At 40.1% G+C, this 25,795-nt stretch overlaps 2 protein-coding genes across 4 annotated transcripts; both read right to left on the bottom strand.

Annotated features, from left to right (window-relative positions):
* Window positions 1-234: 234 nt before the first annotated feature.
* LOC117267419 (transcription factor Sp3-like) lies at window positions 235-11,846 on the bottom strand. 3 transcript variants are annotated; one of them, XM_033643321.2, is made up of 9 exons: window positions 11,671-11,846; window positions 11,288-11,385; window positions 10,453-10,683; window positions 9,775-10,365; window positions 7,877-8,086; window positions 6,871-7,075; window positions 6,566-6,755; window positions 5,116-5,312; window positions 235-2,190 (listed from the first exon to the last, which is right to left on the bottom strand). In XM_033643321.2, the coding sequence occupies exons 2-9, from the start codon at window positions 11,354-11,356 to the stop codon at window positions 1,940-1,942; spliced, it is 1,944 nt and encodes a 647-aa protein (XP_033499212.1). In that variant the 5' UTR covers window positions 11,357-11,385; window positions 11,671-11,846; the 3' UTR covers window positions 235-1,939. The 3 variants fall into 3 exon arrangements, with proteins under 3 accessions (XP_033499212.1, XP_078031288.1, XP_033499213.1); XM_078175162.1 differs by having other exon boundaries at window positions 11,711-11,835; XM_033643322.2 differs by lacking the exon at window positions 11,288-11,385.
* Window positions 11,847-13,526: 1,680 nt separating this feature from the next.
* On the bottom strand, window positions 13,527-24,638 carry LOC117267462 (obg-like ATPase 1). The gene is made up of 11 exons (XM_033643387.2): window positions 24,535-24,638; window positions 24,094-24,191; window positions 23,846-23,989; window positions 23,614-23,741; window positions 21,809-21,984; window positions 21,592-21,672; window positions 18,226-18,323; window positions 17,958-18,098; window positions 17,672-17,768; window positions 15,682-15,804; window positions 13,527-15,556 (listed from the first exon to the last, which is right to left on the bottom strand). The coding sequence occupies exons 2-11, from the start codon at window positions 24,189-24,191 to the stop codon at window positions 15,452-15,454; spliced, it is 1,191 nt and encodes a 396-aa protein (XP_033499278.1). The 5' UTR covers window positions 24,535-24,638; the 3' UTR covers window positions 13,527-15,451.
* Window positions 24,639-25,795: the final 1,157 nt, after the last annotated feature.

The following is a 25,795-nucleotide window of genomic DNA, read 5'->3' as shown; positions in this document are numbered from 1 at the left end:
TTTGACATCTGTCAATACAGAGTAACAATTTGATATTTGTGGGCTTTCAACCAGAGGCTTTCTGTTGGTCCAGTGGTTAAGATGCACACCACAATGCAGTTCAATTCTGGCTTTAATGCAAATGCCCAAGAAGTACTTAAAGAAGAAACCGTACCCCTGTCTGTGTGGAGGAGATAAAATCACTCTTACATGTGTAATGTACCCCGAAGCTCCCTGCGACACAAAACCTGTTACTGGAAGGTTTCATACTTTTATTGTGATCCATTTGAAAAAAGGTTTTACAAAAGGTAACATTCAATTTTTACACCAATTCTTTAAAAAAATCACTTAAAATAAGGTCTTGATACAACAAATTCAGTTAACTAAGTAATGGCTTCTATGAACAATGTGAAAATAAGATAATATACATGTAAATGAATGCTACAAACATGAGGACAAACTGAGGAAGGGATTACATTAATTAAAAACAAAACAAAACAAAACAAACAATGGCATGATTGTTTTCCTTTTGACTTGAGTGACATCTGGCCAGAATTACCAGCAGAGCAGTTATTGCAAAACGTAACCGTCATCTGGTCTCCAACTGGAATGTTCGATGACAAACACACCCTCGGGGGGGCTTTCTGATTGGTTGCATCCGTTTCTCTGTTTTCTTCACATGGCAACGCCGGTGCGCGTTCTCCTCCTGCAGCCGTGTGCAGACAACGATGGCGAAGGAGAGGCCTGCAGGAACTTAGAGGTAACCACTCTACGCTTCTATGACCCCCATCATGTGGCTTCCATTTAGGCGACACAGATCGGCGGAGACAGTTTCAGATAAAACTGAGATACACTGAATTTACAACAAAAATATGCAAAAGGAAAGAAAAATAAAGATGTGTTTTGATGTGGACAAGCACAGCGGACGGCGTGCTCGTGAGGACAGATGAGACATTCTGTTCAGACTGACCAGATGCTGGAAGAAGTTGCCCCTTTTTTCAGAGCGGCTTGCATCTATTTCCCCCTCACCTCCAGGCGGAAAACAACTTCAGATCAGTGGCACTGTCGTCCTACTCTGACACCGGCTGAACCTCCTGCTCTGCTTGAAGCAGCACAGCATGACATCACAGTCGCCGCTGATTGGGCGACAGCTGCTGCGGCTTTATTCAAGGAGAGTTTGACATCGTTGAGGGAACACGCTTGGTTTCTTGCCCAGAGATAGATGAGACTGATTTGTGTCAACTTTCCCATCTTGCTCTCTACGAGAAAGCAAAAGAGCGTGCTTCCCAAAATGGTGAACTATTCCTTTAGAAAACAGAAGCGGTCATTATGGCGACAGCAGAGCAACAGTTCGGCGTGGATGCAGCGCTGCTTCAAACAGACCACGGTTCTGTCAGAACTCTCCACAGACAAAAATTCAATCATCCAAGAGAGGTTCACTACTTCCTTTTCTCTCTTTCAGATACTCCTCCCCTTCCTCCTCATCATCATCATCATCATCATCATCATCATCATCATTTCACAAACACGTGTATCTCCATTACAGTTACATCATCTGCAAAGCTTAAAAAAACACATGCACCTCCAGCATTTTATACAAGAGTATGATACAAAATAAGGCATTTCATCGTGTTGAGTATTCATGTCGCGTGTTGAGTGTTAATGCATCTTTCTGTGTGTGTGTGTATGTGTGTGTGTGTTTATGCGTGTACATAGCAACCACATTTTAATGTTATTTTTTTTTTGCCCGCCTATAAAAAGACTGCAAAAAACAAACATAAAGTCATGATAACTCTTACTTAAAATATATATATTTGTCATATATATTTACGTATATATTCATATGTAAAAAACAAACAAACAAAAAAAGGTAAGAGGGGGACAGAGAGAAGCCCAAGAGGTCCCTGTGATAGGCCAGTTCTCCAACCAAAAAAAAAAAAAAAATCACCACCTCAGCCCCTCATTCCATAACCTCACCGGGCGCCACGGTGACCAGCTGCAAAGGGATCTCCTGATTGGCTACGAGGTCGTGGGCGGCGGTCTGGAGGATGAGCGTGGTGCCGTCGGCGGTGATGACGGCGTCGGTGGTGGGCGGAGACGTGGAGGAGGGGACGCCGCCTTTTTTATTCTGGTGAGTCTTTATGTGCTTGGCCAGGTGGTCGCTCCGCATGAACCTCTTGGAGCACTCTGTGCACACGAACTTCTTCTCTCCTGTGAGGTCAGCGACACACAAACATCAGACACAGAGCAAATAAAACCTTTACTGGTTCACACACACCATCAGACACTGACTGATAAATAGACTGGACCAATTAATTTGTTTTATACATTTGCCATTAAGTATCAATATACTGTGGCACAGACCAAAAACCTGATTAGGGGTAATTTAGAAACATTCACACCTTTGCAAAGTTTGATCACAAGAGAGCACTGATAGGTTTATTTTCTTAATTGTAAAGCGTCTAAAACGTACTAGCAAGTTCATTCACTTTAGAAAGTCTTCTAACCCTTTTCCACGCAAATTATTTTGTGTACGCGGGTTTTTTAAAAAAGGGTAAACCCGCTTTACATAGGTGATAGACTCCTTTCCTATTGCCAGTAGACCACAGCTGTGTACAGGGCTCTGTGTGTGGTTTTTCTTTTTGGTGTGTCATGTTCAACATCACCGACAGGCCGAACAACAGGTTAGTAAACAGTAGAAAGCAGCATGGAGCCTCAGTCTCTCTTTTAAACGCAGTGCAGATTAATTTAAATCAATGTTTGAGAGCTGCTTGAGCAATAACGGTGGTGTTCTGTGATTGAGCGTCATTGCATCTTGCCAGTTAAAGGGGCTAAAATTAGCCTATTCGTGCGGGTGCTGTGTTTCCATCAATGACAATCACAGCCTGAGCTGATAAATACCTGTAATTACTGTAAAGTCATTTGACCCTAGTGTGAATGGGAAGTAAAACCTTTCCCACTGCATTAAAAAGCCAGGTGCAAGCAGGTGTTAGCGAGTTTTACAGGTTTTATTGACGTGTTTTTTTAATCACGTTTTTGTTATAGCATATTATGATGTTTTCATGACATACTATATTATTTTTAAAAAATGCATGCTTTACTATGATTTTTTTTATGACAAACTATACTATGACTTTTTTTTAAATAAATACTATATTATAGATTTTTTTTTTTATTATTATAGCATATCATACCATGAGGTTTGTATGACATACTATATTCTAAAGAAAAAATGTTGGCATACTGCCATTATACTATGATATTTTTTTAATGGCATGGTTTTCCTTTTTATTGCACCTAGAGTTTTTTTTTTCTTTTTTAGATATTTTTAGGGGCATTTTTACCTTTATAGATAGGAAAGTTAAGTGTGAAGGAGGGGGAGAGAGAGAGAGAGAGGGGAAATGACATGCAGCAAAGGGCCACAGGCTGGAGTCGAACCCGGGCCGCTGTGGCAACAGCCTTATACATGGGGCGCCTGCTCTATCCACTAAGCCACCGACGCCCCCGCCTACAGTTTTTAATGGCATACTATAATATGATTTTTTATGACATAATACACTGTCATAACATATAATGACACACTATACTATTATACTATAATATGACATTTGCTACATTATTATTTATTAAATGACATACTATGACTTCTTTATTACATAATCTGTTATAGATTTTTCATTATGGCATACAATACTATGATGTTTTTTTGACATACTATATTCTAAAAAAAAAAAAATTGGCATACTGTTATTTTTTTTTGGTATACTATACTATCACTTTTTAATTACATACTACATATCTATTTAATGGCTTACTATAATGTGTATTTTTTATGACATACTATATATCTATACTATATACGTTTTTAAAGGCATACTCTTCACTTTTTTCATGACATACTATTTTATGAAATGTTTTCGGACATACTGCACAAGGGGTTCCTAAAGTTGTGATGACTGAGTGCCATGTTGGGAAACCAGAATATGACTGAGGACCACACAGGAAAAGTGCACACATAAAACAAATCATCTATTCAATCTCACTTCCACATTTACACACTAGAGCTGATGAAGGAATGTAATTTCTCATGACAGCCGCTTGTTAGAGGGGCTCAGTTTAACACAGTAGCCGAGTAGTGTATTAACTGTTAGCTACTGAAAGTACTGGAATTGAAGTGGACCACAGATGATTTACTCATAATGCATACATTTCACGGCATGTTCAGAGAATGGATTAAGAGTTTCTGGGGGCTGCCTTTGGCCTGTACGCCGCACTTTGAGACACTAATGATGTAGAGCCAAAACAGGTGACTAAGACTGTCCATGGAAATTAGACATATTACATCGTGATAGGGACATTCTGTGTTTGTTCCTACAGGGCTTTAATTAGAACGATTATAATCTAACTAAGGCTTTGTTAATAAATCATCTACAAATACATTTAAAAATAATAATCTCCATCAGAGATTGTCCAGCAACAGCATCCTAGGATTCCTTTTTAAATCTGGGTATTTAAAAGTCAAAAGAAAATTTGTCTTGCCATCAGATGAAACACAATACTTCACAAGACTTTAAACCACACAAAAATATTGACATACATAAAACACTTATGGTGTTATACTTGATAAATGATCAGTATAATTCTAGTTACTTTCTACTGTAAGCAATTATCAAATCAAATACTTATAATGAATACTGTTCATGCTGCTGGGATAATTTCAGTAATGATTACAGACCATATATTCATCTCCTGTGATGCTGAACAGAGGTCTCTGCTAGTTCCTGCCTTCATAAAACAACCCAACTTCACAGTGAATATTTCAAAATGTCTGAGCATTTAGTTTTGGAGCTGCTGCAAGTTTCTCACTTCACAGATGATACTTGACACCTCTTATCACTGAACATTGCGTAACCAAAAACAATGGAAGGGACAGCTGCGGACGAACATGAAAATATTTTGGTGACTGTTACGTTTTAGCTGCAAAGTCTAACAACAGGAACATGTCCTACAAACTAAATATTATGTTCCTTTAAAGTTCATGTTGTCTTCCAACATGGAATTACGTAACTCATTTACACCTTATAACTTGCACTCAACATAAAACCAAAGTGGCGAGGCTCATCAGTGTCATCTCACCTGTGTGTGTCCTCCTGTGTCTCTGCAGCTCGTCGCTCCTGGTGAACCTCTTCCCGCAGAACATCCAGTTACAGACGAAGGGCCTCTCTCCGCTGTGCCAGCGCAGGTGAGCTCGGAGATGGGACGTCTTCCCGTAAACCTTTCCGCAGCCGGCGATGTGGCAGATGTGCTGCTTCTTCTTTCCCATGCCTGAACCTCTGTCAAGTGCCAGAAAAATGCAAAATAAGACGAAAACACAAACAGCTGAACGCAGAGGCAGAAAATCTGCACTTTAAAGACATACACAGCTTATAAAAGACACAACAATGCAAGAAATAGTGTTGCACAGTATACCGGTACTAAAATAGAACAGCGGTACCAGAGTTTTCCAAACGGTACTATACTGCATTTGGAAAATACCGGTACTTTGAAATTGATTCAATTCATTAATTTAGTTAATTTATTTTACTCATTTATGCACACAAACACCTTCCTTGTTCCTATTGGAGCACAGATTGCGCAAGTGGTGTGTATGACAACACCTGTATCAACATTCGCAGCTGGCGCACGTGAAAAAAGACAAGACAAAGTCTGCCTCGCAAAGGGAGACAACACGAGACAACTTGGTGGAACATTTGAGTTACCAAACCATGACGTCCGTACTGAGGTACTTACCGAACCATAATTTTTTTGGTACTGTTACACCCCTACTATTTATTGTTCTAAAGGTTTGTATCCAAAAGGACTTTTCCTTAGGAAAAGTACCAAAGAGTATCGAAAAGTATCGAAATTCATATTGGTATTGGTACCGAAACAAAGATTTTGGTATCGTGACAACACAAGCAAGAAATGCTTAATAATAAAAGAATAATCATCCTACATCACTGTGCTCACCAGGGAATAGCCAAAACATTCACATTTTGTATTTGCATGAATGTCTTCTGCATGCAAATATGAATTTGCAACTGAAGTTTTGATGCCACAAAAACAAGATGTAAAACCAGTTAAACTGCTTCAGTACAGAAATGTAAAGCTGGGTGCAACAAATCATTTCCAGTTAAACACAAATTTCTACAACTATAAATAGCAATAAAAGAGAAGCATATTTGAGGTTGTGAGGCATCAAGAGTTTAGCACAGCCGCTGGAATGGAAACATCTGCGGGCATCACTGACAAGTGTCTTTAAATGGAATTTATGGCTGTATGAAAACTGGCTGTCGCTGAACAAACCTGCATCATATCGCTGTAATATTTTTTTATTACTGTAATTACGATGTTTAATAAAGTTTTAGGGCATCGTTGAGTTAGAGTTAATTTTCTATCTTTTCTAATTAACAAATAAATGTATAATAATTTCCCAAATGAGAGATTACTAAAGCACTTCCTTTCCATTTCTCAGAGCTGAGCTGAACATCTACACCTCCTCGTATCTGTGTATCCGAATGCGTGTGATTCCGACAGGCCCACCCACCTTCCTCCAGACTCTTTGCAGTTGGGGCAGGTGCAGGCTACTCTGCGGAGCCTCTTGCCCTCCCCGCCCTGCGTCTCCATGTCCTCGTCTCCCATCGGGACGCGCAGGTTGTTCAGATCGCTGGGGTTCAGCGTGGAGTCTCCGCTCAGCTGCCACTCCTCAGAGTCCGGCTCCTCCTTTATCTGGATACCTGAACCAGGGACGCAGGCATGATTTAACACGAGGAATGTAGCATTTGCTGATTAAAATGAAGTGTAATCTGTGTGTGGGGGGGGGGTTGTACAGCACGTGCAGGCGTCCCATACCTGCCGGACTGTTTGCGTCCTCCCCCTGTGTGTACTGAATTCCACTTTGTGCTACAGAGTTCACCGTGACTGTCTGGAGGTTGGGCAGGCTGACCTGGCCTGCCTGGCCCAGAGGGAGGGTGTGGACCGGGGCTAAGGTCAGCTGCTGGGCCTGCCCCTGCCCCTGGGGCAACTGGAGCCCCTGGAGTGACTGGACCCCCTGAACCTACAGAGAGAGAGGTGGGATCAGGGTTCCTATTTAAGCATTTTTCAACATACACTTTCAAGCTTTTCCAGCACCTTAGAGCTGTGGTAAATTACGTATTTATATACAGTACATACACTCAGTGGCCACTTTATTAGGTACACCTGTACAATCTAGTTCAGTGGTTCCAAACTGGTCCAACCACAAGGTCCAGATTTGTTCTTAGCCATTAGTTCAAAGTCCACACAGTTTAATATATTCAGCATCATATCTGCTTTTCACCATGTCATCGAGTGACTTTGTTGCCTTTGTCACGCAGCTGTCTGTTAATCACTCACTCTACAGCAGGAAAAGACACTTCAAAATAAAAGCTTTGTGCTGGAAATTAACTGTACTCTAAAATAAAGTGTGTTTTTTACAAAACTGACATGTTCGTGAGTCATTTGCAGTCCATTCAGAATGGACCTGTGACCCACTTTTGGACTGCGACCCACCAGTTGGGAACCATTGATTTAGTACAATCTAACTTATTTTATTTCTTTAGCTGAAAAGCAAACTACTTGGTCAGCTAGTGATTTATTTCTAACGTAACGCAATTACAATTTCAAACATCTTTGAGGACTTTTTATACCTTGTAAACATCAAATTGAGATTCAAGTGTTTTAAGGATTTCCAGCACCTGTGCGAACCATGTGGGATACGAGATTCATAGTGCAAAAACACAACATGCTACTTAAATACTTCCCAAAAACAACTTCCATAGGGCCACTTTGTTGCATTAAGACATGAAGTTAAACTTCCCACACACTCCTTATAGGTTACCTGGAAGGTCTGCCACTGGATCTGTCCAGTAGCGGTGACAGTTTGAGCCTGGATGAGGAAGGTCCCCGGGTTGACCAGCTGTACACTCTGAAGAGTCTGACCTGCTGCGGTCAGGTCCTGACCCTGAGCCACCTGGGCCACCTGGGCCTGACTGTCCCCGGACAGCTGCAGGATGGGCTGCGAGATAGTGGTGGCGTTAGAAGATGAGACCTGCGGAGAAATGGGAATAAATTACAATTATTCACAAAGGTTGAGAAACAGTGTTCATGTCGTGTTTGTACAGAATGTCTACAGGCATCCAACACTTACATTTAAAGGACTTTTTCAAGATCATTTTTTAAACCAGATTTAAGACACATCATCTCCCTCCTCAGTTGCTCTTCCTGAGGTTTCTACCATTTTTTTCCCCGTTAAAGGGGTTTTTTGGGGAGTTTTTCCCTTATCTGTTGTGAGGGTCCAAAGGACAGAGGGATGTCGTATGCTGTAAAGCCCCGTGAGGCAAATTGTGATTTGTGATATTGGGCTTTATACATAAAATTGATTGACTGAATTGATCTTTTTCTTATTCAAGCATTGCAGGTAAGTTTTTAGGCAAGCAGTACATATGTAGTCCAGTGTAAAGGCAGGTTTTATAAAGTGATATGGTTATTAGAGTGAGTAAGGTTAGTCTACATTTTGCCAACAAGTAAGTAAAGTGTAAAGTAAAGTTTATGTTCTGTGGTAGGTTAAATGTGTGTAACATCAGCCACACTGAAAAGCTGGACTCATTCTGGCAAAAATAAATTAAAAGATGGATAAATTAAATTAGATTACATTTCTGTGGTGATTAAGACCTCTCAAATTTAAATCTAAAAGCATTTAAAAGACCTTTAAGGCCTAATATTTTCAGAACTGAAGGCATTTTTAACGGCTTTTAAATGACCTGCCGACACCCTGCTCTACGTCAGAGGTCATGGTTTCACAGCACAGTGGATAGTTAGCTTTGATCATATTAATAAATTTCAAGGTAGAGCATTTCCCACAGGCTAAGAATTCATTTGTGGTTGCTGACCCTCAGGGAGGGAGGGTTGCACAACAGCATTGTATTCACCAGCTGACATCTGATCACAGAAGTACAGTTCAACATGTTCAAGGAAGAGGAAACAAACAAAAGATCCCAGAGTGGGAGGATAATCTAGGTGGATCTGCAAAATGAATTCTGGGAAATTTGGGATTCATGTCAGACACAGTGAGAGGCCTTAAAGCAGCGGTTCCTGACCTTTTTGTCTTGTGACCTCGTCAATCATTAGGGCTGGTGTTTTAAATTTCTACATACTAGTGCTGATTCAATACCTGACAGATACCAGAACGACTCTCACAATGCTCAGTAATGTTAAGTACGACAAGACTACAAGTCTCACATGTCGTTGCTTATGTGCTCTTGTGTATTTACTTTTAAAACCTGCCAGGGAACACAGATAAAATTAGCCTGCGTGGCAAAATCTGGCACATTTACATAATAGGCTTAAGTGTTCATGTTAATTTATGTGCATTGTCCCTTCTTAAATAAAATAAAATAAACACAAAATCCAAGTCTGATCAGACATTTGAAGCCAGCATTCAGTAACTGACTGTTTCCAGTACTGACACATCTTGAATAATAATAAGAAAGTATTGTGGTTCAATCGATATCCACAAAACAACACCAGTTATGACCTTTGTGGGGACCAAAGAGTATTTTCCCCTCCCAGATTTTTAGGCCTAAAAAAAGAAAGCGTCAAGCACCTCACAAAAAATATATATACTTTCGTGTAATATAAATTTGTATTTTCCTTCTCAGAACTTAACATTCTTCTCACCGATTTATCTTACAGGCCTGACACACATACACGACATATTGTTTAAGACACAACTCTGACCTGGATTTGCTGCAGGTGGTTGTGGGAGTTGTAGTTCTCTGTAGAGGGGTCGGACACGCCTGCAGACACAGCAGTCGCTTGGGTCAGAACCCCAGTGCCGTCGATGGTTTCTGGAAGCTGGGAGTTGTTGGAGGAGGAAGTGGTGGTTGGCACGTAGAGTTCTTGGTTGGCGCCGCTCACCGTCACCAGCGGCTGCTTGACGCCTGTGTCCTGACCCTGATTGTCCAGCGTCTGGCCACCCATGATCAGCTGACCTTCGGGTGTTACCCCTGTCGCGATGGGGACCGTCTGCGCTCCAGTCAGCCCTAGAGACTCCAGATCCACACTGTTTATAGGGACGAACGTTATGTTGCTGGGCAGCCCTACAGGCACTGTGCCGGTGTATGCCGACCCCCCAGCCAGTGGGACGCCTTGGATTGACTGTACTTGGCCCGCCTGCGTCAGGAGATCTGTGGTCGCTGTCGTGGCACAGCTGATTCCAATGCTACCCTGGGTGCCATCTTGGAGGAGCTGGATCTGCCCAGTGCCATCATCCAATCCCTGTGTGAATCCTGCAAGTGTCCCATCTGCATTTTGGATTTGGGGGATGACCTGGAAGAGCGAGCGACAGTTTTGAGCAGGATCACAGAGAGAATATAACCCTATTGTGTCTGAAAATGTCTTTCTGTGTCTTTTTACCTGATACTGAATGCCTGACACTCCGTTGGCTGCGGCCTCATTCCCAGATGCTGTAACATAAATGGGCTGGCTGGGCAGACTCCCAATAGGAAGCACGTACTGCCCGTTGGACGTGACGATTCCAGAGTTTGGAATGTGAACGATTCCCTGGTCTTCTTTCCCAGTTGAGACAGGAGTCAACACCTCCCATCGGTCTGAACCCGTCAGCTGAATGGCTGACATATCTGTCGTCTGGGAGTAACATGAACACTCAGATTAACACACTTCAGCAACAAGACTCATCTCAGCTTCAGATTACATCACAGAAAAGGGGAAGCAGCCTGGCTATTGTCTGCAAATCAGTAATGAATTCAGGAATTTTGCTGCTACATCAAAGGCAGAGTAAATCATGGGGAGTGGAGGATCATGCAGGATTTACACTGATGCAAACGATGCAATAACCACAACCTAGATGCAACCACCAGTGTACAGAGAGGAGATAACAGGCTCGAGAGCATGGTGTGGGGGATGGGTGGCTATTGCAACACAATTGAACACTACTGTTTTGATTATGGAGGCTATCCCTGCAATATTATCACACCCCGGCATCCTCCCAGCCCAAGGTACACCGGCTATCTTCCAGTGAGCCGACCCAAGTGACTGACTTCAGTGTCCTACCCACTATGGGCGGGTTTTACAGGGGTAAAGTGGGTGGCCGTTATTGAGGGGAACACAGGAAGTGTACGGCTTTCACCCCATGCCATCAAAATTTTAAAACGTGTGAACTTCATGCTCTCAAAAACACAACCAGAAATCGAAAGCGAGCAAGAAAGACGAGCTAGAAAATGTCGGATACCTGTGTTTCCGCTGCGCCGGCGGGTTGCAGAAACTCGCTTTGACTGCTGTCCACGTCCGCGGACGCCATTTCTCCTTGTTTCAGAGGCTGCTCTGGCGCTAGCAGGGAGAGAGGGGGAAACTCAGCAAAACTCTGTAATCTTCAACTCCTGCCTGCCAGAAAAGCCCGCAAAGCATCCCCACTCTCCAGTCCAAAAGGAGCTGACTGCGAAATTCAACTTTGCAGCGCAGATTCTGTGGCGATTTCGGCCCAGATTGACTGTTTACTTTGTCAACTCCGTGGCTAGCCAGCTAGCTCGGTTAGCTAACCATATCTAGCTAGTTAGCAGCAGAGCAAAAGATAAAAAGACGCAGCTTGCTTCGCTGTAGGTTGCACAAACTCACCGATTAGTTGCACGCTTCGATGCGCTAAATGTTTACGTACCAGTCATAGCGTGAATGGTAGTAACCGGGAGGATTATCTGATAAACTAAACTCCAAACATGATTATTTTATCAAAGGCGGGCTAGTGTTGATCGGTGAATTCGGGTCGATTTTTTTCTATTTTGATTGACGGTGCGGGAAACACAAAAAGGTGGGACTAACAGGCTTGACCGTCGAATTTGCATCACATTACAGGACGTCCCGCCCTTCTTCTCTAACGCGATTGGCTGAGCGAAGGCTTCGCCGCACGCCATTGGCTGAGCGGAATGCCAGTCACTTTTCATGGGACGTGTGTTTCCTGTTTGTTGTGTAGCGAGACAAGAGATGGAATGCAGTTGTTAAATTCCCAACAGAGATAGTTGTAAAACGGCGGCGTCTGTGTCGAAATTACACACTTTATTTAATCCTTTACATATACAACCAAGCTATATGTTCTTAATATTAGTCGTTGACTTATTTCAGTGCGATTTCTTGTCGTCGCAACAAGTAAACATGCCTCAGACCTGCGACGAGAGTTAGTTTTTAAAGTTTCATGTTAACTGTATAACGTCTGTTGGCCTCCATTACTTCCTTGTAACAAAGCAGTTTAAAACTATGTGTTACAGACATGTATTAACCTGTAGCTGATGGTTTATTTCGTGTCCATATTGTCACATTTAACATAAAAAGAACATATGCTAACATAACATCTATAAATGAACATTTTAAATGACAAACTGTCCTCAAAGTTGTTATTATTGATATATTGGGGAAAGTATTAAGGGTTTGGTCCACAAAAAAAGCTATTTTGCCATCTGAAATTGATTGTTAATAAATAAAAACTCCCACACGATTACATCCCTACCTGTGTGGAGCATGAGTGTGTCACTGCAGTAATGACTTTTAGTGTTTAATTATAAATTAATGTCAATGCATAAAGCTATATATTGAATTAACTAATGCATTTATAAACAAAGAAAAGAAAACTGCCCTTAAATTAAGTGAGCACAAAGTGTAAACTAATTTAAGGCAGGAAAAAATGTCAAGAATTAGAGTAAAAGTTCCTTTATGACCTCAGAAACAGCAGTTTCGATTATAAAACAGTCTAATACAACTTTAAATCTTTATATTTAAGTCAACTTGTAAATCTGAAGTTGTTTTAAACAGGCAGACACAAGTAGATAAAATAAAAATACTTTTAAAATGACTTTTGTGATTCCATTGTAAAACTCAATTAATTTAAAATTTAAATGAGTAAATATATTACATTTGCACATGAAATTACCTTTATTTCTTTCCCCCTTTTCTTAAATTAGTTTGCAGAGTGCCTTTTATTGACCTTGCATAATAAAAGACAGAATTAAATTAGAAGTGCTACTCCTGTAAGGTGCTTACAGTTAAAACCACATCCTCCATATATTCAACCATCCAATCCTCACACTAATAAATATCAGACAATAAATAAGTGTACAAGGTGAAGACCTACATAGCACGTCTGTGAATATTGCACATAAAGTGTAGTAATTACACTTATAAGAAAAGTTCATCCTGTGTATTTGAATTCATTCAATGTCCTTATTGCTGTGGGGAAAAGCTGTGTTTAAGTCTGAATAATCTCTAGTGTGTTGCATTTTGTGATAACTTTAGACAGCTGGGTTATTTTTTTTCTTACTTAAAGCTTATTAAAGCCTCATTAAAGACAAATAAGAGTTATTAATCTGATAATAGCTTGTTAAAATATATCACTTCATTAATTGGTTGTAATTAAACACTGTAAAAACCTTGTATGGCATTTAACCCCTAACATAATGAGGGAAAATTAGAGACACACAAAGCAGTGACAGGTTTGTCTCCTTTTATTGACACATGCATATTGATGAGGATGACATATATTACATCCCGGCACCCTCGGGGTGACTGGATTTTCTATCTTCCACAGTATGTGTAATGACGGGATTGTTGGGTGCTCTTGAAAATAAAGACATTCACACTGTGGAGGCAGTGAGGTGAAACGAGACATGATGAAGCTGTACAATCCAGATGATCCACAGAGCACTCTTGTAGCTGATTTACAATGAAGCATTGTCTTGTAACACGGGGTGAAGTTCATAATGTAAATGTCGTCTTGTTTTTGTTTGTTTTTTTCTTTTCACTAGCCCAAAGCAAAGTCCATAAAAGCAGCGTGTATAACAACGATCTCCACTCAGGTGTGTCATCCTGCACTGTCAGGGATTCCTGCTCTCTTTAAAATAATAGCCTTCTTTCTCAGAATACGGCACAGTACCGACCCAAAGCGCAACACTGAGTGATAGATTTCATTTTCTCTTAACAGTAAACACAGCACCAGTCAAACTTTGATAGACACCGCATATTTTAGCTTAATCATATTAAGTATTATGACTTAACTGTAATTAGCACAAATCCAGGAACGTTTAACCGAGCAAAAGGCATAAATGAACTGAGAAACTAGTTTGTAATTTTAGGGACAAAGACTTAAACTTACTCATATTTTCCTTTTTTAATAAATGCTGATTAGGCACCTGCAGCAAACAACACATGCCGTATATTACTATCACTCATGGTGACACTGTTTACCAAGTTTTTATCATATAGGCGTTGATTCACAGATTGAGCACACCCTGTGTTCATGTGGTATCAAAATAATCAGAAAAATTAGTTCCCGACTGAGAAAATTCACATGAACACCTCCCAAAGTCAGAACAACTCGGAAAGATTTAGGGCAAGAGTTGACGTCATATATGCAGAAACATGGCGGATGAAAGCATATGTTCAATTGATAGTAATTATAAATTTACATGTCACTTTTTTGCTCGCATGTAGTTTGTAATATGGTATTAGGTTGTAACCATTAGTTGCAGTCCGCGTAGAGTGAGCTAGATTATTTAGAAATGTTTTTTATTAGCATTAATCAGGATAAGGAATATTTAAGTACTTTTAGAGGATGTACTGGTGCAGCAACAAGCATGAGACAAAATCACTTTGTAATATAGAGCTTTAAACTGTCATAAATGTGTTGTTTAAATGCTTTGAGTAATAAAATACAGCGTCCATGTTGCTTTTACATCATGACTTAAAGCACATGAACACACCGAAGTCAGAAGAACAACTTTCCAACTCGAGAACCTGAACTCTCAGAGGAGCACGTTGTTATGATGAGAGTTCGCCAATTTATCAGCAGTTAACATGACGATTAACGGTCAATTAATGACAGAAAGGCAAGCTGTTATTATACAGAGGAATTACCGTCTTAAAGATACATTAACAACAAAATAAATTCTCTGAGCATTGTGGTGTAAATGATCATAAAGCATCTAGAAAAAGAGGACAAGCTCTCATTGTCTGATGCGTATTAAAACAGGACAGGGCCAGCATCAATAAGAAAACAATGTGCAGCTCATGCTCTATCAAAAATATTATATTTCTCAGTTCAGCTATACCTGTTCTTCATTGAGATCATGAAAGCTTTAATGAAGTGTTTTTAGAGATGTCTGACTGGTACAGTGTGAAAATTTGCTCCAAATATTACAGATAGGAATGTAGCTATGCTTGTACAGAAGTATTAATCATTTGAGTATATTCTGGTCCAGACCTGGGAGGCTGGTTGTGTAAATACCTCTGACCAACCAGGCCATGACTTGATCCTCTGAATTCATAAGAGAAGAATGAAAACCAGCACACAGTGCAGCTTTTAGAGGCCCAGCTAAATAGTATTCTGAGTTCTCCCCCTGGTGATCAAGTGGTCTCATGGTTTCTTCTTAGGCGCGTTGGGTGTGTTGAATTTGAAAAAGATAATGTCCCCGTCCTCCACCACGTAGTTCCTGCCTTGTTGCCTGTATTTTCCAGCAGCCTGTGAAAGAGGACACAGTTGAATTGTTTTCAAGGACAGCTGTCAGGAAGTCAAATGCTGTTATTGGCAGAAATTCAACAGTGCGACAGTTTGAGATTAGAATTAGGGCTTTATGAAAAACTCACCTTCACTGCACTTTCACTGCCCTCTTCTTTGAAGTCATTGTACTTCATCACTTCGGCCATGATGAAGCCCTTCTCGAAGTCAGTGTGGATCTTTCCTGCAGCTTGAGGAGCCTTGGTCCCTTTCTGTTGGAACAAAACAATGAGGAAATTAAATTAAAAAAAAGAACTGAAAAAATAGAAACACATCTGCCAAACTGAAGAATTTTATCACAGACAAGGACAGACATCACAGTAAATGCTGCCCACGCACATTATGGTGTCAAAAAAACAAACAAACAGTAAATTCTTTTTGCAACTCTCCAAAAACATGCTGCTACAAACGCAGAATGAATTTTCAAAAAGCAAAAAATGTGATGTTAAAATAATATTCAATGAAGCCTTGTATGGTGGCTCCTAAAGACTAAAGAGTCATGCTGTCGTCTATTTGAGTGTATATTTTAACACACCCACAAACATTTTTCGCTCCTATTTTTACACCTTTTAAAATCCTACGCCAAGGATATTTTAGAGTGCACTTATTTAGAATGTGTCATGCTGTTGTCTGTATGAAAGTATGTTCAAATCTTTGCTATTTTATTATTATATTTTTATGGTCATTATTATTTATTTTATTTTATTTGTTTATTTCTTTTTATTTGATTTTGGTTTATTACATTAAATTAAATTTAATTCAGTTTCTTTTTATTATTTTATTTTATTTTGTTTTGAAATCAGATTCTGACCTCCATGTGACCTCCTGGACACAGGCAACTATTTTGTTGCAAAAAAGCAAAATGACACAAGCGACTCCAGCCTTTTCACTTTTCTGTATTTTGACGTGATGAACAACATGTTAGGGCATGTTAATCAGAGTATGTAGTTTCATGTACATGGGAATATTAGTGGAATATTCATGTTCATTAGCAATCTAAACAACCTCATAGGAATATTGTCTTTTTCATAATAATGGCGATAAAACTGAATATTTTGTGCATGTAAACGTTGTCAGTGTTGCACTTCAGTGACCTACTATACTCAATGCAAATTATTAAGATTATTATGTGGCCAAAAAGAGAGAAAATACAATGATGTGATGACATAATTATTTGTCCCACCACTGATCATAAATATGTAATATTCCCATCTGACAACATGGGCTCTTGCCATTTGAGATAAGTTGATGAATATCTCTCATCTCTATCTCCAATTAAAACTTTGTTTTACAGAATATTTCTTTTGCTTTTAAGAAATTAACTGTTAAAAAATATTGCTTTACTCATGTCTTAGCAAGAGCAACAGAAACTTGTTCATGCCTTTGTTTTTAGAAGACATGATTACTGTCACAATGTCTTTTCAGGCCTCTGTAAACAAATCAAACAACGGAAGCTTATTCAGAACGCTGCTGCCTGAGTCATCACTAAAACCACAAAATTGGGACACATCAGCCCAGTTCTTACATCTTTGCACTGGCATCCTATGAATCAAGGAATTGATCTAAAATATAATAATCAACTTACAAAGTACTGAATGGTTTGGGACCAAAATACATGCCTGACATGCTGCTCTGGAACAGTTCTGCTCTGCGTCCCCAGTATCAGAACCAAACCTGAAGAAGCAGGTCCCTCTTACTATCGGTATGCACATCAAATTTGGAATAAACTTCTTGAACATTTGAGGTCTGCCCCAACTCTTCGTTCTTTTAAATTGAGGCTTGAACTTTTCCAGTTGCCACTGCTTTCCCCGAGGCCATTTATATGTGTCACTTTGTTATAATTATATGCCTCTCAAATTCCTTAAATCTACCGTTTGTTCTTGCTTTTATTAATTGACTTATTTTCCTTTTTTTTTCTTTTGTATGCTTCTTCTTATGTCTGACGTGCTATTTAAATAAACTTGGACTGGATCTGATTGAATGAAACCTTCAACTAACAATACAGGTGATTTCTAATATACTTTTTAGTCTAGGATCTATTGAGAGTTAAAGAAGAAATATTCATATCACAGCACTTACCCTGATGGTCCATGCTCGCACTTCATCTGGTCCCGCTGTGAAGAAGTATTCCAGCTGTAGTGCTGCGTAGCCGGTCTTGATTATTTTGGTCAGACAACTAGAAACACACAGAGACGACATGATGGAGCAGTCAAGCAAACGTGTATCTTTAAAAAGGTAGATTCAATGTTTAAAGCCCCATTTATTTGAACAAATACAGCGCCACTTAAAAAAATCCGAACTATCCCTTTAAACCATTTCGCTACCTGATCTATGATACTCTTGTTCTGTGAGTTAAAAATCTCACCTCTGTGTCTTCATTTCCTCGCTGTACTTTTTCCTCTCCTCCTCCTCCATGTCCTGCAGCTTAGACTCGATACATCCACTCACAGGGATGACCAGAGCACCGGGGTCATGAGCATCTACCCACTCCTTGATTTTTGCCAACCTGTTAGAAACAGGCAGCAGGGTGAGTTTATTGAGTGTTCACAACAGCAGCCACATAATAACACAAAATAAATGTATGTGACAAACACGAGCAATCATGCATGTTGTGAAGGTGAAAGCAAACCTACCACTTGTTCTTTTTCCTGATGTAATCCTTCTCTGAGAGATTAACCAGGTAGATCATGGGCTTCGATGTCAGGAACAGGTATTTGTTCAACACCTCAATCTGTGCAGAGGATTTAAAAAAGGTACAAATTATAAAACAGTTTAGTTCTTAAGTTAAACTAATTTCTCAGTATCTACCAATGAGATAATGTGCAGCTTGTCCCCATGAGTCCAAAACCCTGCTAATGCTATAATGACCAATCAGACTACTCTGCGCATCAAGAGAGCAAGCTGACCACAGAGAAAGGAAAATTACACCACTCACTGGGTTTCAGGGTGCTTTCAGACCTAGAGCTGTCTTGCTTTGGTCTGAATCAGGGACTAATTTTCTTACGAAGTTGTATAATTGCCTAGAGTTGGTTTGTGTTCTCAGGGCAGCATTTACAAGAGGACCAGATCAAATGCCTTGTGCGAGAAAGCTGCTCTTGATTGGTCAGAATTTCCATGCAGGAAAAATCCAGGAAGTAAACAAAACGTTGAAGAAGAGTACACTTGCAAGATAAATGTGACACTTTCTAATGTCACAATGGAGGGACAACTACGCAGCTTGATTTTAGCGCTGCTCATCATGGACTATATTGCTGTCATTGTTCATTTGAGTCAAACAATACAGTTTGAAAACGAGGCGCGGCTCCAACTAGAAAACAATGTTTTGATGCATTGGATGTGCTGAATGTGCATATTAAGGCAGTACAGGAGGAGGTGCACATTAATAATCCTCCAGGACTGTAACATGCTCATGTTTAACCCAAACAATGTGTCATGTGACTGCAGTTGGTTCAGAGCCAGGTTGGAACAGGTTCTCACCACAAACAGACCGCACCAGAGTTCGTTTGTAACCGGACTGAGACCTTCTTGAAGAGGAGGACTCGGTCTGGTTGTTTTGTTGCGCACTCAAGTGTGACTGCTGTGCTCACACCTGCCCAACAAACCGCATTTAGGGGGCAAAAGAACTTGAGTTTGAGTGAGCCAAAACAAACAGGGCAGGTGTGAAGGTAAATTTTAAACTTGCACACTAGAAAAAAAAATTGGGAAAGAGGCAAACATTTGTCAAAAAATCCAAAAAAAAATATGAAGATGCACAAAGTAAAACTGATTGACATGGAAAGGTTGGAATATCAAACAAAGTAAGAATGAGGGCAATGAGGGCTGATGGACGCAGACTTTGTGATATGAAAAAGAATGCTTCACCCCTAAAATGTCAATTTTTATATCAATATCAGTATAATCCAAGTCTTGTTTGTCCAGTTGTATGCCATTTGACATTTATGACATATGACATTTTCCTATGCTCTGTTCAAATCCAGACTTTGTTGACAAAAACATTTCTTTCATCTCGCTGAAATAAAAACAAAAAAAAAAAACAAACAAATGTTTTGATATAGTTTTGCTCCTTTACTTTAGTTCATCATTTTTGGATTCTTTGTTCACCATGAAGGCAAGCAAGAAAAACAATGTTTTCTTTGTGAATTCAATGTAAGACGGGGTGAACAATTGATATACAGTACAGGCCAAAAGTTTGGACACAGCTTCTCATTCAATGCGTTTTCTTTATTTTCATGACTATTTACATTGTAGATTCTCACTGAAGGCATCAAAACTATGAATGAACACATGTGGAGTTATGTACTTAACAAAAAAAGGTGAAATAACTGAAAACATGTTTTATATTCTAGTTTCTTCAAAATAGCCACCCTTTGCTCTGATTACTGCTTTGCACACTCTTGGCATTCTCTCCATGAGCTTCAAGAGGTAGTCACCTGAAATGGTTTTCCAACAGTCTTGAAGGAGTTCCCAGAGGTGTTTAGCACTTGTTGGCCCCTTTGCCTTCACTCTGCGGTCCAGCTCACCCCAAACCATCTCGACTGGGTTCAGGTCCGGTGACTGTGGAGGCCAGGTCATCTGCCGCAGCACTCCATCACTCTCCTTCTTGGTCAAATAGCTCTTACACAGCCTGGAGGTGTGTTTGGGGTCATTGTCCTGTTGAAAAATAAATGATGGTCCAACTAAACGCAAACCGGATGGGATGGCATGTCGCTGCAGGATGCTGTGGTAGCCATGCTGGTTCAGTGTGCCTTCAATTTTGAATAAATCCCCAACAGTGTCACCAGCAAAACACCCCCACACCATCACACCTCCTCCTCCATGCTTCACAGTGGGAACCAGGCATGTGGAATCCATCCGTTCACCTTTTCTGCGTCTCACAAAGACACGGCGGTTGGAACCAAAGATCTCAAATTTGGACTCATCAGACCAAAGCACAGATTTCCACTGGTCTAATGTCCATTCCTTGTGTTTCTTGGCCCAAACAAATCTCTTCTGCTTGTTGCCTCTCCTTAGCAGTGGTTTCCTAGCAGCTATTTGACCATGAAGGCCTGATTGGCGCAGTCTCCTCTTAACAGTTGTTCTAGAGATGGGTCTGCTGCTAGAACTCTGTGTGGCATTCATCTGGTCTCTGATCTGAGCTGCTGTTAACTTGCGATTTCTGAGGCTGGTGACTCGGATGAACTTATCCTCAGAAGCAGAGGTGACTCTTGGTCTTCCTTTCCTGGGTCGGTCCTCATGTGTGCCAGTTTCGTTGTAGCGCTTGATGGTTTTTGCGACTCCACTTGGGGACACATTTAAAGTTTTTGCAATTTTCCAGACTGACTGACCTTCATTTCTTAAAGTAATGATGGCCACTGGTTTTTCTTTAGTTAGCTGATTGGTTCTTGCCATAATATGAATTTTAACAGTTGTCCAATAGGGCTGTCGGCTGTGTATTAACCTGACTTCTGCACAACACAACTGTGTTGGTCCCAACCCCATTGATAAAGCAAGAAATTCCACTAATTAACCCTGATAAGGCACACCTGTGAAGTGGAAACCATTTCAGGTGACTACCTCTTGAAGCTCATGGAGAGAATGCCAAGAGTGTGCAAAGCAGTAATCAGAGCAAAGGGTGGCTATTTTGAAGAAACTAGAATATAAAACATGTTTTCAGTTATTTCACCTTTTTTTGTTAAGTACATAACTCCGCATGTGTTCATTCATAGTTTTGATGCCTTCAGTTAGAATCTACAATGTAAATAGTCATGAAAATAAAGAAAACGCATTGAATGAGAAGGTGTGTCCAAACTTTTGGCCTGTACTGTACAAATGGTCATTTGAGGGTGAAGTATTCCCTCAACCCATTACACTGAGAATACAATGCGTCTTGAGCCACACAGCAGCCCAGTAGTACATTTTTTTAAGAATATTAAATCAGTTATACAAGGTAGAACTCCAGTGAAATAGAAACACAAGCCTAACACACAAACTCATTCAAGCACACACACAAACAACATTACCTCCTTGTCATTCCAGTCGTGGTAAAATCGGATGTGTTTCTTCTCCTCCACTATCCACTGCTTTATCTTCAACATGATGTCCTGAAGCAAGAAGCAGCAGGTTATGAGATGTCTACAGACAGATGTTAGATTATCATCTCATGCCCCTTCAGTGATGAATAGTGACACAATTGTGAAACAGGAAAACAGATGCTTAGCACAAACACACATTACTTACATATTCAGGTTTGAGTTTCTTGTCACCTCCTCTGACGGCTGTTTTCTCCAGCTTGTCGAGGATAGGAGCGATCATTTCCTCGTCCTTTAGTCGCAGCTCCTCGTGGATGATCTCAATGTCCCTCACTGGGTCAACGTTACCCTCCACGTGGATGATATCCTCGTCATCGAACGCACCTAAAACACACCAGCGTTGACAGATGAAGTCAACCTGTTACAAAAATTCACATTTTGAAATCTGAGGGTCTTTTATTAAATCAAAACTAAATCAACCATTTTATTTCTAAACCCTGAGCAGTTCAGTTGGTATTCATGACCATGCAACTTTTTTTCATAAAGCCACAAACTTGAGAGCTGATATTACTGGGATGTAAAGTTTTACACAGTTCAAACGGCCATGAATGATCCGCAGATTTTATTTCTCCCTAAGGGCCACATCACACCAAGCTGATGGTTGGTAAATGTTGGGCCGTCAATGAGCGTCTGTCGCCTTTGTTTTTGCAATGTGTCCCACACTGTTGGTACTAGTCGGCCTTTGTCGCCTGTTTTTCTGTCAATTCAGCATGATGAATCAGCGTCAGAGCCTATCAGTGAGAGAGATCACTCTGATCTTCTTCTTGAGAAGATTAACGGGAAGTGAGGAGGGCAAACAAAGGACTAAAGTCAAGAAGAAGTGAGGTCAAAACAATCTTGTTATATCACGTTTTTTAGCCATTAAGCTCTTTCGCAGAACAGTTTGTAATTGTCTGTGTTATTGTTTGCTGGCACATGGTAAATACGCTTTGTCTTTTCACCATAAGGTTGTGCTGTTAATGTGCTAAGTAGTGTCTTGAATCTGTCCTGTCGGTCTTCAGGTTTCCCTTTTTGAATGTTGAAAACAGACCATCGCTGCCTGCCGCTATGTAAAGTTAATTCCTCTTATGCAGGTGCAGAACGTCTGTGCAGGTTGGCCAGGTGTTCAAGTGCAAATTTCTGGCTGAGACACAGGCAACATGAATCAACGTAACCGTCGGCCTTTGTGGCCACTAGTTCTGTGTTGTCAGTTTAGTGTGCCTGGGCCTTAAGACTTTTGGATGAGGTTGAGGACCCAGGTAAATGCTACTATTTAAATGTCATCTTGGTCTGAAAAATCAATTTAGCATCTTCCCAACCTCTGATTTTACATACCAGGCAAATAATAAATTAAAATCTTTCACACTAATTTCTAGCTTTCAAGTTGGTCTGGATGTTTTTGAAATGTAGTTATACTGCTGAGTTTTAGTAGCGATACCAAACAATACTTCCACTATACTTCACTTTGAGAAGTGTTAACATGTTTTCCTAGAAAACCCTTCTTTCACTGAAGCTCTCAAATGTTAAAAGTTGTCTATATAAAAGCAGCCATATGACCCACTGCTTGAAGAAAGCAGCCACCCCCCTCTTTTAAACACTGGGTCAGAGAGGCATTACAATTTTTGAAGCTAGAAAAGATAAGGTTTGCTTTACAAGGACTTATGGACAGTTTTATTAGTGTGTGGCAACCTTTTATTACATGTCTGCTTGATCAGCTGTGAGGTTGTACTGTTGGTTCTCAAAATCTGCTGTAGAACTTTAAATCGCAAAATAAAGTGGAAAAAAACAGCCATATAAGGCCACTGGCTTTATCATCTTGTCTTGGGCACAGGCATATCATCAGTGAATTCTTAAAATGAGCCTTGTTCCCCTTCAAGAAGTCTAGCACTGGGTCCTAACTTGCCCTCTCACACCTGTCCACTCTCCTCAGTTGTTACTACACAGCAGCTGCCGGCCGTAATATTGACAACTCACGGGTCATGTGGAAGATGCCGTCACAGGCACTGATGTGGGAGAGAAAGGCATTTCCAAGTCCCTGTCCTGAGTGAGCTCCCTTCACCAAACCAGCAATGTCCACAACGTTTAGGAAAGCTGGAACCTTACTAAAGAGACAAACAGCCAGACAAGGAAGTGATCGTTGGTGAGACAGAAGTCCATCAATGTTGGACAAATAACAAAAATCAGGACACATAGTCATAACACACACCTGGCTGGTTTGTGGTATTGGCAGAGGAACTCAAAGCGCTCATCGGGAACTGGTACCCTGCTCTCATTTGGATCGATGGTGCAGAATGGGAAGTTCTCTGCAGAGGCTTGGCTTTTGGTCAGCACATTGAAAAAGGTGGATTTCCTACAAGAAAAGAGTCAGGGCTGTCAGCAACAGTGCACTAATCAACCCTCAATGATGAACCCAGCACTTTACAAAGACCCACATTAATTATAACATGTACATACCCGACATTAGGTAATCCCACGATTCCAATTTTCAGAGAGGTCCCAAAACGTCCGATTAATGGAGGTGGTTTGGGGGCTTCTTGCTTTTTGGGGGGCATCTGCAAGAATTACAACAAGTTGGTTACACCATGACCCCATGACAAAATACTTCACCAAGGCCAGACTTGTTTGTGCCAACACGTCACTACTACTAAAAATGATTGGCATTTATCTCCAAATAGCCCCATCCTACTCAACTAGCCCCACTGAAACGTGTAAAGCCTGCCCCAGTCATATGCTCATTCAAACACAGCATGCTAACGCTAGCTTCTGGTTAACTGAGACCACTCCTAGCTACCTGTTAGCCACAATATCTGACTGAACTGACACTACTGCCTGCATTTTACAGTCACTACAAGTAGCTCGAGAGCTAAATAGCGCAGAAAACGTCAGTATTATTACCTTTATATCCTCTTTTAGCCTATGGTCTACGTGGTGTTCACTCCTGGTTTCTGCTCACACCAGCCGCTCCGGTGGAAAGGCAAGTTGGAGAGCAAACCGGAAGTGTTTTCACGCGAGACGTCTGTGATTGGTCGGAGAAGGAGCTGGAACGCAACGTCAGAGATGGACTAACTGACAGACTACATAAAGTTACGTTTTAACGTTATCTGTTAGCATATTTTCATTTATTAGCATTTTAATGTAGTATATGTTAACTAAGTTCTACTATTCTTACGTTATTACATTTTTAAATAAACAGGGAAATATCCTAAAAGTTTACGGCCTTTACATGATGCGTTCAAGGACATACATACAACCAATAAATAGGCCTACGTACTGATGTATGTGGTGAAATGGGTCATCCTGATATGCACATGCAGCAACATTTTTTCCCCTAAGAATTACTTCCCTAATATTGTCTTAAAAATGTGTCCAGTGTTTTCAATAAATTAAATTATATGGTCTTCTTTATTACCCAAACAAATAATAATGCACAGTATTTTTTTTTAACTTTACCACACGTTTTATGTAAAATGTGCAGTATTTTTTACCATGTCCCAGCTTAGATTTTTCCGTCATGTTTATCTGTTTGTCCCTAAAATCCCACCCTTTTAGAATGCAAACCACTCACATATAATTCTTTCTTAACTTGTTTAAGGTATTAAATACATATCGTAAGTGTTTATGTTGATGGATTTAAAAAAAAAAAAAAAAAAAAAAACCTTTGTATGTAAAGGCAGAGCATATCCTTTTGGAAAAACCTCAAGCTACTCTCAGTCAAGATGAAAAATACCTATTCAGAATCTTAAGAATCACAGCACTGAAACAGATGGAAAGTGACTCAAAAAATAAGGAATAGAGAAGATGCGCTTGAGAAAAGGTGGCTTATAGAAGATGGGAGACTATAACTATACTGTCATTGTATTAACTGTATAATTCCATTTTTTTCTCTTTCATTATTATACTGTGAATGTATTGGTTGTTTATATCTTTTATATAAAAAAAATCCTTTATGTCTGACTGAAAATTTTCTTTGTCATGAATTGTAAACTAAAAAGTACAAATGCTGTATATATGAAAACGGGCTTGAAAAAAAAGTATAAAAAAGTATAAAAAGATAATAATTATAAAATCCCTCCCTTTTAGACTTAATTATGGAGAACGTTGATAAAATTCAAAAAAGCATATGTATATATATTTGATATAGTTATAAACATTATGT

This window comes from Epinephelus lanceolatus, chromosome 15, assembly GCF_041903045.1.
Source record: "Epinephelus lanceolatus isolate andai-2023 chromosome 15, ASM4190304v1, whole genome shotgun sequence".
Lineage (NCBI taxonomy): Eukaryota > Metazoa > Chordata > Actinopteri > Perciformes > Serranidae > Epinephelus > Epinephelus lanceolatus.
This window is presented reverse-complemented; position numbering and strand designations above follow the sequence as displayed.

What these genes read in the sequence shown, in the direction of transcription:
- LOC117267419 (XM_078175162.1), bottom strand. An exon ending in TGTCAGGCATTCAGTATCAG is followed by an intron (nt 10,366 to 10,452) that starts GTAAAAAGACAC and finishes TCGCTCTTCCAG; the next exon opens with GTCATCCCCCAAATCCAAAA. An exon ending in GGACGCAAACAGTCCGGCAG is followed by an intron (nt 6,756 to 6,870) that starts GTATGGGACGCC and finishes TCCCTGGTTCAG; the next exon opens with GTATCCAGATAAAGGAGGAG.
- LOC117267462 (XM_033643387.2), bottom strand. Translation starts at nt 24,191, where the DNA reads ATGCCCCCCAAAAAGCAAGAAGCCCCCAAACCACCTCCATTAATCGGA. An exon ending in ATCAGGAAAAAGAACAAGTG is followed by an intron (nt 18,099 to 18,225) that starts GTAGGTTTGCTT and finishes TGTTTCTAACAG; the next exon opens with GTTGGCAAAAATCAAGGAGT. An exon ending in TGCGAGCATGGACCATCAGG is followed by an intron (nt 15,805 to 17,671) that starts GTAAGTGCTGTG and finishes TTGTTCCAACAG; the next exon opens with AAAGGGACCAAGGCTCCTCA.